General features: G+C 42.5%; 1 protein-coding gene across 3 annotated transcripts in view; it reads right to left on the bottom strand.

Moving 5' to 3' along the window:
- The window catches only part of ALKBH3 (alkB homolog 3, alpha-ketoglutarate dependent dioxygenase), a 40181-nt gene that overhangs the window by 5787 nt on the left and 20617 nt on the right, over window positions 1-13777 (bottom strand). For all 3 annotated transcript variants that reach the window (XM_043909824.1, XM_043909806.1, XM_043909813.1), the window contains exon 8: window positions 11803-12012. In XM_043909824.1, the coding sequence (XP_043765759.1) occupies window positions 11803-12012 (210 nt within the window). The remainder of the gene's footprint in view (window positions 1-11802; window positions 12013-13777) is intronic.

The raw sequence follows: 13777 nt of genomic DNA, 5'->3' as shown, positions 1-13777 counted from the left end.
ATATAGTATGATATTTCCCCTTTGTTATATTTTCTATAAATAGTTTTCTCAGTTGCTATTTGACTTTTAACTGTGTTTATGATGTTTAACACAGAATGGCTCAAAAATTTTTACAATCAACTCTGCTGATCTTTCTTTGATTCCCCTTCATGGTTTTTATGCTTAGAAAGTCTTTTTCCCATTTTTAGGAAACCTAAATATACAACTGCATTTCCTTTCAGTTAAAAAAAAAAATTCTGTATTTTTTAGATTTAACTCTTTAATCCACCTGGAGTTGGCTCCCCACTCCCCTGGGTCCAGGTGTTTTTTCCTAATAATTTCCAGGTACTTAAACCAAGTAATCCTGCTAGACTTTCTGGACACCATTAACCATGGTGTAAGCTGCTAAAATGCCAGGCATGTTAGGGACCGTATGTACCCGGTACTGCTAATTCTCACAACCCTGTAAGGACGTGATATTCTTCATTTTATTATAAGCAAAGGAGGCTGGAGGGAAAGTACATTTCTAAGGCAAAAGGCTGGCAGGAGACACGGAGGCAAGTATTTGAACTAAGACCTGCCTGGTTTTAAAGTCTGTATTTTTTTTCCACCTTACTGTGCTCTCCAAAGTGCTTTCTTTCTTTTGAAATCCTGTAATACTTTCTGTCTGCACTGCATGGCACCCTGTCTGTTCTGTAAGGGTCACAGTTACCAGCAGGCGGCGTGAACAAGGGGCACGGGGCAGGTCCAACAGTGGGGAGCGGGGACCACGGACGCCACATAGCACGGGACTTGTGTGCACTCTGTGGCTCCCTCGTTATTCCCTGGGCGCTGCCTGATCTTCTGGATTTTCCAGGGAAACTGATAAATGGGATTTTTATGTGATCTCTCCTGAGTTATAAATTTTGCTAACTAACATTCTGGTTAGTAGAAACTAACCCAGTTTCTTTAAAAATATCGGGAGGTATATACACAAGTCTGAGGATCAGGTTCTGCTTAAGGGCTGCCCAGCCGAACTGCTGCTGGACCCATCACAACTCCTCCTCTTATGCTCACTTCCGGGCATCCCACGTAAGCTCCCAAGCAAGCCCAGATGTCATTTGCCCAGCTTCTGTGATGCCCTCTTGCCATTCCACGTGGTAGTGCCTGAGACAAAGCTCAGTACACACACACTGCTTCAAGTATCGTATTCTTGATCTCAGTGATCCCAACACAATCAGAAAAGGCCATGGATGCGAAATATGCTTCCAAATTAATGATCTTAGTCAACAGTGAGACATCTGGTTTTCCAAGTCATCTCTGATCTCCTGGATGAGCTACTTACCTACAAATTCTTCCATCTTTTTATTAATAAAATGCTTATAATAACAAAACAAATCAACAGAAAGGTTAAAACAAAGTAGAAGCCTGCTGCCTGTTTCTCATTTCGAAAGCTCAGGAAGCATCTGACATGCAGCAACTATTATTATTTTCTTCACTGAGAGGCTTCAAGGCTACAGGAGCCCTTAAAGGCTGGAGAGGACTTCAGTCAATGAGAAGGCAGTGTGCATGTGTGCTAAGTCGCTTCAGTCATGTCCGACTCTTTGCAACCCTATGGACTGGGGCCCACCAGGTTCCAGAACTCTGTCCATGGAATTCTCCAAGCAAGAATACTGGGGTGGGTTGCTATGCCCTCCTCCAAGGGATCTTCCTGACCCCATGTGCCTCTTACGTCTCCTGCATTGGCAGGTGGGTTCTTTACCACTAGTGCCACCCAGGAAGCCCAATGAGAAGGTGGAGAGCTTGTCTAAGGAGTAAAGAGGTAAGTCAGCAGTATGGTGCAATCACACAGGGACGTCAAAGGAAGACATCAAAGTCGGCCAGGCATAGATTTTGTGAAGATCTGACGATCTGGCTGGAAGAGTTCACATTTTATACCCTGTGTTCCAGCAGGAGCAAGTAAAGACTTCTAAGCTGGAAAACAAACTGATGAAAGCAGTGAGCTCAGTCTTGGCTTTCTGCTCCTCTTTCTCTATACTTCTGCTCTGAACTGATAATGGGTAATTCCATAGCTTTACACACTATCTAGATTATTAGTTTCAATTCAGTTCAACAACTGATTGTCCATGCCATGTGGAGCAAGTGCCTTAACACAGTGCCTCCGCCGCCTCACCTGTGCGATGCAGATGACAGCAGCATTGACTTTATAAGGTTCCTGGAGGCTGCATGTAACGCAGTGAGGACAGAGCCAGGCACAGACTCAGGACTATGCACTCGCTATTGATCACCACCCCTCTACTGTTGTCACTGTTGTTATCCTGGCAATTCCCGAATGATACCTCTAGCACGGGCCTGTCCTCCGAAGCCCTGACGCCATAGCCAATTTGGAAGTCTCAAGCATCTTGAACCTAGCATGTAGAAGAAGGATCTCTTGATTCCTCCACAATCCTCCCTAAACAAGAGAAAAATAAAATGCAAACCCCCTGCTCCTCTTCCATCTGAGTAAACAGCACCTCCATCTACCAACTGCTTGAGCCAGAAACCTGGTTCGCCCTCAAAAATACACCTCAAATTCATCTACTGTGTTCCTCCTCACTGCCACCATCTGAGTGCAAATCAGCAGTCTCCCAGTAAAAACACTGGAACAACCTTTTAGTCTCATATTTTTTCCTCTCCCTGAATTATTCTTCGCACAGCAGCCAGAGTGTTCTTTTTCAAATATAAACCAGAGCATGTCACAACCTTGTTTATTCCCATGCCGCTTGGAGTAAAATCTAAATTCAGAGCCCTAACTGCAAGTCGTAATTATGTCTCTCCATTGAGTCGACTGTTCTCTAGCTCCTGTGACATCCAGGAGGGCAGGGCCCATGTCTGCCACATTTACTGCCATTTACCCAGAGTTAAGCATAGTACCCGACACATAGTGGGTACTCAATTAATATTTTTGAGCAGGAGGAAAGAGAAGAAAGAACAAACAGAGAAAACGAGCTGTTCCTGAAAATATCTGGCATCTGGTTATCAGATAGAATTGAGGGAGAAGAGATTAGAATTACGGATATTAGAGTGGAAAATGGCATTTTAGTATTTTAGGCATGTGGTAAAGACAGCCTGAAGTGAAGTCACTATTAGAAGGATGAGTTTTTCAGACTTTTCAAGAAAGAATTAAGAAGATTTGGAACTAAAAAAATTGAAACGAGAGAATGGGGAAGAACTGAAAATAATTTATGATTAAACCTGACCAAGAGAGGAGTGACACCATGAACATAATGGTACTTGTGAGCAGGTGGAATTGTGGAGTTTTCTGAGAGAATAACAGTAAGTCTACAATTTCAGGTGAGAAGTCATGTGCTGTTGTAAGTAAAAATGTCTCATGACAAAGTGATGACCAAGAACAAAGTGATGACTAGAATGTGAGATAAAAGTCAAAGCTGGAATTGAGATTCACAAGTTGCTCCACCAAAGAAGAAATGGTTGAAGCCATAACAACAAATGAAATCCCATTTATTTATGTATTCAATCAAAATACACATACACACACAGTGCTAAACGCTGGGGATGGAATGATAAAGGAGACAGAAATGGACCTTGCCTACATGGCGTTTACAATCTACTCCTACTTCATAATTTCCTTAAAAGTTATGTAGACAAAGATGACAGAATCAAAGACAATCCTGAATATCCATTTTTAAAGGGGTTGAATGTAAAGGGAAACAAAAAAAAACACCTCAAAGGAGGCAGAGAAGTAGCAGTGAGAAAAGTGTGAGAATAGCTAAGATAATACAGTATTTCAGAAGCCAACAGGAGCAAGAAAGGGCAGCTAACAGATGGCTGAGTTTCAGGGAGAGAGATGCTGGATGCTGGTGACCAACACTACAAGGAAGAGGACAATGATTGAGGAAAGGCCAGACTATTTGCTCTTCAGGACAATGGTATCACTACATTAGCAGCATGGTGAGATGGAGCTAGAGAGCAGGCGTTCCAAAAGTGAGTTAAGTTGTAGGAAAGGGAACCTGCAGATGCAGACAACTGATCCCAGAATCTGTGCTTCAAAAATCAAGAAAAAATCAAGATGTTGGAGGGTCTGTAGAATCAAGCAAAGGGTTTTCTCAAGATGGTAACAGACAGAAGAGGAATTTCCCTTGCTCTCTGGTCCAAGAATTAGATACATAATAGAGCTGCTTGACAAGTATGGTTAAGGCTTTACCGCAGACTGAAATGATATTTGAAAACTAAATGCCAGCATGTGCTACAGCTTCTTAGACTGCTGCACCCAGCTGTCCCTTCACTGGCCCTGCTTCCTGACTTAGGGCTACGCCAAAATGTCTCCTCTCCTTTCAGTCATTTCTTTCCAGCTTGTGTTCCCAATCAAACTATGGTGTGGCCTTGCCCTTGAGAACCTGGCTGGCTTCTAGACAGCTTTATGGATCATCAAAGTTTGCAGCTGCATTTGGATTGTAAAGGTGTTTCTATAGCGCTGATGTAAGAACACAGCTGGACCTGTCATTCATAGCGGTAATATATTTTTAAATTTGACATAAACAAAATATATTAGTTATGGAAATTATGGAAACAAAATAAAGCTAGGACCCCACAAAGTCATCTCCACAGTTAGTCTGCTGACTCAAACCAAACACTTTCAGAGATGGCATCTTCAACATGATCTGAAAAACATTACTTTAAAAAAAAGCAGCAGCTGGTTTTGAAATAAGATCTGATAAAGTAGGAAACTAGATGGGACAGCATAGACTTTTTTTTTTTTTTTAGGCCTTGCCAGGCAGCATGCAGGATCTTAGCTCTCTGACTAGGGAACCTGTGCCCGCTGCAGTGGGAACACAAGAGTCTTAACCACGGGACTACCAGGGAAACCTCTGGGAAAGCGCAGATTTACAGTGACTTGCGGTTATCAGTTCAAAACAGTTTTGAACTCACTTGCCACACACAAATACTTGGGCTTTTATCAAACTCTCTTCCTGAATTTTGACATGGATTTGGCATGGAAGGTTCTAGTGAGGTGAGTGAGAACAGTAAGCATGAGGGCCTGGCATGTGCAGTCGGTCAGTCCAGACCAGGCACATCCCATGATCTTAAACGGCAAATGCAGCGTACATTGCAACACCTACCACCAGTGTTAGTTGTTGATATATTATTGTTGAAAAGTTACTGAATTAAGCAAAAACAAGGTTGGCTTTACACTTACCGTTATAGTCACTCTAACTATACTAAATGTGCATTTAAAACCAGAAGATTTAATGCAATGAAGATGCCATTCTTGCTGATATAATATTTCCAAGAAATGCAACTTAAAGGAATTGCTATCTTGAAAGAGCTTCTACTCAAGACTGCAGCACCAGAAATAAACACTCTCCTTCCTTGAAGAGCATACAGGACAAATTCCATGAAGCCTGACATCCAGCTGACCTCAGTCACCAGGAAAAGTGCAGGGTTCTCCAGTCATCCATTATATCAGAACACTCATTCCCAAACCATCCCGGGACATAACCTGATCAAACACAATCTCTCACACCCACCCCTGGCCCTGCCACTGTGTCCGCTGGAATTCTGAGTCAGGGATGAGCAAACACATCCAGATCCTCAACCTCATGTGCTCTGAAGGTTCCCTCTTCGTCCTGTCCTAATCAAAACCTAGCTCTCTCCAGAAGACTCCAAATTCTGGGAAACTCTCTCTCTTGTGGAAGGTGATCATGTCTCTGACATCGATAGAGTGAGGGGATACTCCTCATTAACACTTTCAGACCATTATTCCCAGGCATGTCTTAAAAATGCTTGCTCCTCTGAGCTCATGTCATTGAAGCTGTCCACCTCTCTCCTTCTCCGCCTTGGTCCCAGGAGGTATAACAATCTCTTAATTGGTCTCCTGGCTCCCACTCTTGCTCTTGTCTAGTCTGAGCTCCACGCAGTAGCAACTGACCTTGTAAAATTTCAATCAGATCGTGTCACTCTTCCGCCTAACACATTTCAATGGCTTCCTGATGTACTTAAAACCCACTCCTTCCTGAGGACCCTGAGTCCTTGTGTGACCTGGCCCCGCCCACCCCTTCTGTCTCATCACCTGCTCCTCTCTGCACTTGCTCACTCTGCTCCTCTGTTGGGCCTCCTTCTCCTTCCTCAAACTCACTAAGCTCTTTTCTGCCTCAGCTAAGCAGTCATCTACCAGGAAAATGTGGCTTGTGAAAGAAAATTAGCAGAAGGCTCAGGAATAGTTTTTTAGAGCATGGCAAAGTGGAGGGGAAATAAAACTACCATTAAGACAAGGTTTTAAAAAAAGTTTGCAAGCAGACCTCACACCTAGTCAGGACACACAAATTTGACAAATCACTTTGGAAAACACTGTTCTCCCAAGATTAAAAGTGCTATCAGTGGCAATACAAAACTGGGAGGCTCTCTACAAAAATTAGTTATTCCCAATGGCAGTTAGGAAACGGATTCTAGCCTGAGACAGCCCCCAAGGAAGCAAATGACAATCCCAACTCCCCAAAGAGCTTGTGTGTGTAGAGAACTGAGGTTTACCAGGACTACTTATCTTTATCCACTTAAACATGCACCAATTTATCTACCCACTCACTCACTCACACTGTCCAAAACACTGCATGACCCTAAAGGCAGGAGCTCAGAAACTCAGTCACCATTCCTGATCCACAGGCCACCTGACCCTCCCCAAGTCTCCCCTGCACTCCCTCAATGAATGCCATTCACAGGCCAAGGCAACCCTGGAGGTTAGCCTCACTGTTGTTCACTTTCTTTTTCAATTTCCACATCTGAAAAGTCACTGTAGCATCCACCATTTATAACAGCTTAAAAATTCATTGATTACTGCAACAACTTTCGTAGTGCCTTTCATGGGAAAACGTTCCTATTACTTCCATAAAGTTGCTACCAATTATCATCCCCATTTACAAAAATGGAATGCGTATAAATGAAGCAGATAAGTGCTTTTTACAGGCATCATAACAGAAACAGGAAACAAAACCTGATATTTTAAATTTCATTAGGGACTGTATTAAAAAGATGATGGTTATCAACAGTTCCTTTTGAGTAGTTCTTGTAATTTCTCAGGACAGATGCAGTAATCAGAAGACAACTAAGAAGTGCGGATGCCTGGAAGAGCAGTAGTGGGTGTGGCGGCTGAGGCGGCGGTCCGGTCGCCACTCAGCGAAACACTGCACAGTCTAGTTAACCCAATTTTCAAATTTAAGCTAATAAGCTTATATTATTTTGGATTCCAATGTCCTCAATTCTTCTAAAACCCTGGGGAAAATATTGATATTTATGATCAAAGTGACCTTTTTATATTCCATTCTTCCCAGTAGTGTGTAAACAGGGAGGTACTAAGAACTCGAATGTACTGGGAACTCTCAACCTCTCCCATTACAAGTGGTTTTACAAACATCTCTTTTGGCATTATGAACAGAGTTCTCATTCTTCAGAAGGTGCTAGAGAAAGGAATGGTTGGAGAAATTTCCCAACTTGCCTCAACTCAATCATCTTGAGGTAGATAGAAGCCCCTCACATTTTCAAGATTCAGCTGATAAAGGACACTGCTTATGCAAGGGTAATTTTCTAGAAAACAAGGCTTTTGGCATCTAAACCTCCAGTGCATCACAAACTTCCTATTATCTAATACTCACCCCCCTCCCCAACTCAGCCATCACCGTTTCTATGGTAACCGACAGAGAAATAGCAGCCTGCCAAATGGCTTTTGTACTTCCTTTTCCAGCTTGTTTTTCAGTATAGAATTAAAGCTATACTGGGAAAGGAACCAGACTAATCTTTATAACAGGGACACGACGCAGTCTGAAAAGTACCACTGGGTTTGGGACACAAGCATAGAAAAGCTTTAATGAGCCCACCTTGGGAGAATAAAAGAGGTTCTTGGTTTCTTTAAAAAAACGTCTACAGAGGTATAGTTGGTAAGCTTTGTCTTAAGATAGTATATTCTGACGTTGGCCAGAAGATAGATACAATGCTGTTCACTCAGGTTTAACCGAATTAACAAAAGAAGGGATGGGTGAATGAAGGAAAGGCTACTATGTCTCCAAGTAGCTTCTTATCATTAAAGGAAGTGGTAATTGACTATAAAATCAAAACAAATAAGCAGAAGTTGACAGACTTGGACAGGGAGATGAGGATCAAGGATTGACATCTTGGAGGAGTGAATGTTTAATCCTAGGGATGATGCATGCGCAAAGCCGGCTGAGCCAACTGCATGAATCAGAGGGACACTGGTGCTGAGGGAAACAAAGATCTCCTTACCATCTCAGCACAGCGAGAAATTGTTAGGGATGTAATGTGTGCGACTGGGGCAGCCTTCAGAAGATCAGCAGCTACAGAGAACTACTTAAGGTGCCAGACTGCAAGACAAACAGCTGCTGCAGGGGTGGGGGAGTTTGAAAGTTTAAAAAAAAAAAAAAGGCTAATTCTTTTTGAAAGTGGCCCCAAACTGTCTCAAATCTACATACTTAATCAAACACAGGAAATCTCATGATTCCTCTCTGTCAGCTTTAGATGAGAAACTTTGACTCAAGTCAAACAGGTATTACCTTCTTCTCCTCAGATTGGTTAAAACTAACTGGATTTTGAAAAAGATGCCCTCCCACAATCTCTAGCACACTCCAAATGTCTTTGACAGACATGAAAATTACAATCTTTAGTGGCATAGTGGGACAGGTTCCTAGGAGCTACAGAAAGTCAGACTCCTACAAATTCTACACAGAGGACTAACCTGAATTACATTTTTTATTTTATGCTTTTACCTTGAGTTATACGAATCATGAGTCATGTTCTCAAAGCTATCACCATAGTTAAGGAAGAAAAGTAGACAGATCTGCAATAACCATTTTCCTTTCAATCCTTTGGAAAAGGGATTATTATTCTAAGATAAAGATGATGTACTCTAAGATACATTCCCAAGGATGCCAACTCAGAGAAAGGCTTCTGTACTTCAAGTTTAGCTAGATTTGTGGAGCCCAAGATTTTTTAAATCTGTTAAAGAAACTTGAAGAAATTTTTCCAAAAGTTTAAACCTGGGTTTTGTTTACCCAAGAATGGAGTTTATAGGTTCTTGGGGCTGGGAAGTAATTTTAAAACTGTATTCACTAACTCATGATTATAATTTCAAATATATTAACCTTCAATTTCCCCATCTTAAACAGAAGTCAGAATTGAAGGAATATACAACTGCATCAAATTCAATCACAGTTAAGACTATGCCAGAAGCAAAACTTATTAATCAGTAACCTGATATACTGACACATTTGTATTTCTTCCCATATCTGTTTCCTTAGCCAACTCTGTTTCAAGATCTTAGACAAACTTTCTTACTTATCAGACACGTTTTTTCATCAAATCAGCTACTACAGTTATAGTGCAAATTCCCCTGCTATTGGCAGACAATTAAAGGGACTTAACCACATTTTCAGTGTTTCACGGCCTGTGCTTTCACTCTTGTTCATCAAAATAGACTCTAAGAAGCCTTGAGAAGACAAAGTTTCAGTAAGTGTGGTCAGTGTCCCTCTTAAGAGATTTTGTTCCAATTGGTTGCCCTCAGACACAATGCTATGTGGCAGTTACATTTTCTATCCACCCATTAACCTATAACATAACTGAATGGTATTTCCAAGAAATAATTCTTGATCGCCATGAATATGTTCTCATATGAGAATATGAAGACCTTCAGCTGCCTAGAGGGGAAAAAATAGAGGTATTCTGGGTACCAGAACACTGTTAATTCTTCAGTTCAGTTCAGTTGCTCAGTCATGTCTGACTCTTTGCGACCCCATGGACTGCAGCACGCCAGGCTTCCCTGTCCATCATCAACTCCCAGAACTTGCTCAAACTCATGTCCATTGAGTCAGTGATGCCATCCAGCCATCTCATTCTCTGTCACCCCCTTCTCCTCCCGCTTTCAATCTTTCCTAGCATCAGGGTCTTTTCAAATGAGTCAGCTCTTTGCATCAGGTGGCCAAAGTATTGGAGTTTCAGCTTCAACATCAGTCCTTTCAATGACTAATGCTTAACAGTTGGAAATTGCTTGTACAGTAAGACTAATTATCCTACAAAGCATGCTTTGGGAATTCTTAACCTTAAAATCTGGAAATAGGCCAAAAAATGTTTTTTAAAAAGGGTGATGGTGGTAGTGGCAAATGTACATGTAGAGAAAAGCGATAACTGAATACTTAAACACTTGGCAACAAGGAAAGTAACTGCAATGAACCAGAGACTCAGCTTACACCAAAGATTATCCTGGATCCAACAGAGTTTGCTGTCCACTCAGAAAGCTGGAAGGATAACCCTGGAAGGGAGACAGAGCACTAACAGGGGCCAGATCATCAACTCCAGGAGGGGAAGGATGACTTCATCTCACTTACTCATGGCTATAATCCCAGCTCCTAAGACCAGGCCTGGCAAAAAGGTGGTGTTCCGCATGTCTGGCTTGAGGGTCTGAACTTTAAAATAAGACACGTGGTGTTTCTCTGCCATCCACACAACAGAAGACTTACCAAGGGGAGGATTGCGAATGTAGGATTTAACCAAGTGGAAGTCTGCATATAAAAGCTAACTGTACCTGAAAGGAACGTGGCAAAGGTTGGGGAGCCTGCTTCTTAGGCGGGTCTCCCTGGTACACTGAGACAGTGAAGGCTAGTCAGAGTGCTCAGGGAGCAAGTTCACTCAGGAAGTCACTGGCAACTGACCACACCCCCACCCCGCCAACACAGACCAAAGCTTCTGTGTAAACAAGAGCAAATACAGCCCTGTCAACAGAAGATATGCCAAGGAAAGGTGCTTAATGGAGTAAGTGCAAAACAACACAATATGCTTCAAAATCCCATGTTTGGAAACCCAAATACATGTCTGGAAAACAGCCCAAGAAGTATATCTGATGAAGAACAGACACAAGCACTGACTGCCTGACAATTATGTGGTCTGGATTAGGTCATACTCAAAACACAGCCCTGTAGGCCGTCCACACTGACTGCGTCTGGTTTAATGTTATAAGCTCAATGATTGGGAACCTTGGTTTAAAAAATACACCCACCCGCAAATCCTGGAAATAAGATAATTTGGTAGAGGTTTGCTCTTTTCTTAGAGTTCCTACTATCTTTCTATCTACTTTAGTCCTAAAGTTCTACACTTGTTGATTTAAAAAACACACACACACACACAGAGCCCTCATACTCCTCCAGTGTCTTATAATATATAGGTAAGAGCTGGGCTGGACAACTGAAGTTATTCTACAGTTTAGTCACTGCTTGTCTGGTCATCTGGCTGGAACTTCCTCTCTGAAGGAGTACCATCCATCTGGACTTCAGGAACCGGCTAAGAAGGAATGGGGATGCCTGTGGTACTTCTTTTCAAAGAAGACAGGCAACACTGCCATGAAGGACACTTACTTAAAGGCTCCTGAAGAAGGGCATCTTCCCTGAGCCTCCTTCCTTTCCCTTCTTACCCCTACTCACTAGAGTCGTCCCTTTGTGAGCCCTCTTTCCTAGCATTTATCGTAATTCCAGTTACTTGAGTAGTGAGTAATGTCTGTCTACCCCCATTTCCATGAGGACGGGGACCGTGTCTGTCTTTTCCACCAATGGAAATAAGCCTTTGACACCTGGCACACGGCAGGCAATTTCTGTTGCAGAAATGAACAAATGGCTTCTGTGGAAGTCAAAAGTTATCCACAGGATATAAGCCATCAGTTGAAAACATTTCGTCAACCAGACACACACTCCAATCCCCTAAATCTGAGAGTAGGAGCCTTTTAGGAGCCCAGTTTTTTTCCCACAGATTATTACATGGCAGGAGGAACATAAAATAAACAAACAGACCACTCACTGGTGGGGGCTTCCTTCTCATCTCAAACACACGTGTGGCACCAAAACTGAGAGAAGCAATAATGGGGCACCTCCCCAGTGAAGGTTCGTCATCGCTGTGCCAGTCCACGCTGTCCTTCTCGCTCCGGTAAAGATTGCAGAGCAAGGAGTTGAAGGTGTGGCCAGTGTTCTCTTCAACTTGGTTCTTCAGCATGAGCAGCACAGGATGCCACTGCAATCAACAGGTCAAGAGAAGGGGCAGAGACAGCTCACATGAGAACAAGGTGGCAGTCACAGGGAAAACAGGAAGTGCAAAGTCAGTCATGCTATAAACAGGGGCTTGGAATAAGCAAACCATCTGAAATGTAATAAGCATAACGCCAGAAGAGAAGGTGCATTCTCACCCGTTATGTCTATTCTGAAGCAAGCTGGCCTCTGCAATTTTATTAAGGTGCTAAATTTGGTGTAGCCATGTCATGAAGACCAGACCTACCCTCCCATCTCATCCTCTCCATGTTAAATATATGACCCTCCCGAGAAGTAACTGTCAGTATACTCTGGGCGGTGGCCTCAGTAAGGCGTGGAGGTGGCATGTGGAGCAGGAAGCTTGCTTTGTCACCATGGCTGATGGGCCGTCAGGAGTTGGCAGATAAAGACTGAAGTCTGAGGGTGAAGCAGCTCTTCTTCGGGGTGGCCCTCTGTTCCATTTCTGTGCTGTGCTGTGCTTAGTCACTCAGTTGTGTCTGACTCTTTGCGACCCCAGGGACTGTAGCCCATCAGGCTCCTCTGTCCATGGGGATTTCTCCAGGCAAGAATACTGGAGTGGGTTGCCATGCCCTCTTCCAGGGGATCTTCCAGACCCAGGGATCGAACCCAGGTCTCCTGCATTGCAGGCGGATTCTTTACTGTCTGACCCACCAGGATGCAATTCCCATTTAATCACAAATGGCAAAACTGCTCTTTGAAAAGGATATTTAGTATTTCCAGAGTGGCAAACTTCCTAAGACCAGAACCCAGAGGGGAAAAACATTCTACAGAATGGAGTCATGAAATGTCTGTGAACTACAAAAGATTTAAACAGTCCACAGCCCTGCCTCCTGAGCACCGAGTTCACATTCGTAGTTTATATTCAGAACTCACCATCTCGCCATATGTGCTTTAGGAACCTTAGGTTGTACTAGGGAGCTACAATCAGCGTAGCTCTTATGGTTCTGGTTAGAATTCTGTATGTTTTGCCTCCCAAGAAACCTCAAGTGCTTTACAGAAGCTTCCTGTAGGACAGGGTTTCTCACTCCACTACCAAAGACGATTGAGGAGGGAACTCCCTGGCGGTCCAGAGGTTAGGACTCAGCACGTTCACAACTGAGGGCCTGGGTTCAACCCTTCTTTGGGGAACTAAGATGCTGCAAGCTATTCAGCACAGCCAAAAATATTACTGAGGACCCCAAACAACTTCTATGATAGCTACCATATTAAAAATTAAAACTAAAAAATTTTTAATTTTTGGTTAATTCATTTAAAAAATAACAACTCCATTATATGCTAAACCAAGTAGTAGCTTTTTTCCAATACAAAAAAATTAGTGAGAAGAGTGGCACTGTTTTGCAAATCTCTTCAATGTCTGATTTAACAGAAGAGAGTTGGTTCTAATATCTGTGTCTGTATTCAATCTGTTTAAAATGTTTTTGTTGACACATACAAAGAAAACTGCCTTCACACAGAGATGTAGTTGGAAAAAGGAAGAAAAAGCCTTTTCAAATAACTGATATTCTTTGCTATTACACCAAAACTCAACTGTACTGATTTCTTAAAGGTTAGAGCCAATGTGGAATCTGAAACTACATCAACACACTTTTTATATTATTACATCTAAATCCATTGGTCCAACTTGCACTTTGAATGAATCTTTTAATCTTGCATGATTCTGTAACATCAAGCACTGGTCATTTGGAAAATACTGGCTCACTGAGTTATGCAGACCCTCTTACTACTGACAT

Source organism: Cervus elaphus, chromosome 1 (genome assembly GCF_910594005.1).
Source record: "Cervus elaphus chromosome 1, mCerEla1.1, whole genome shotgun sequence".
Classification (NCBI taxonomy): domain Eukaryota; kingdom Metazoa; phylum Chordata; class Mammalia; order Artiodactyla; family Cervidae; genus Cervus; species Cervus elaphus.
This window is presented reverse-complemented; position numbering and strand designations above follow the sequence as displayed.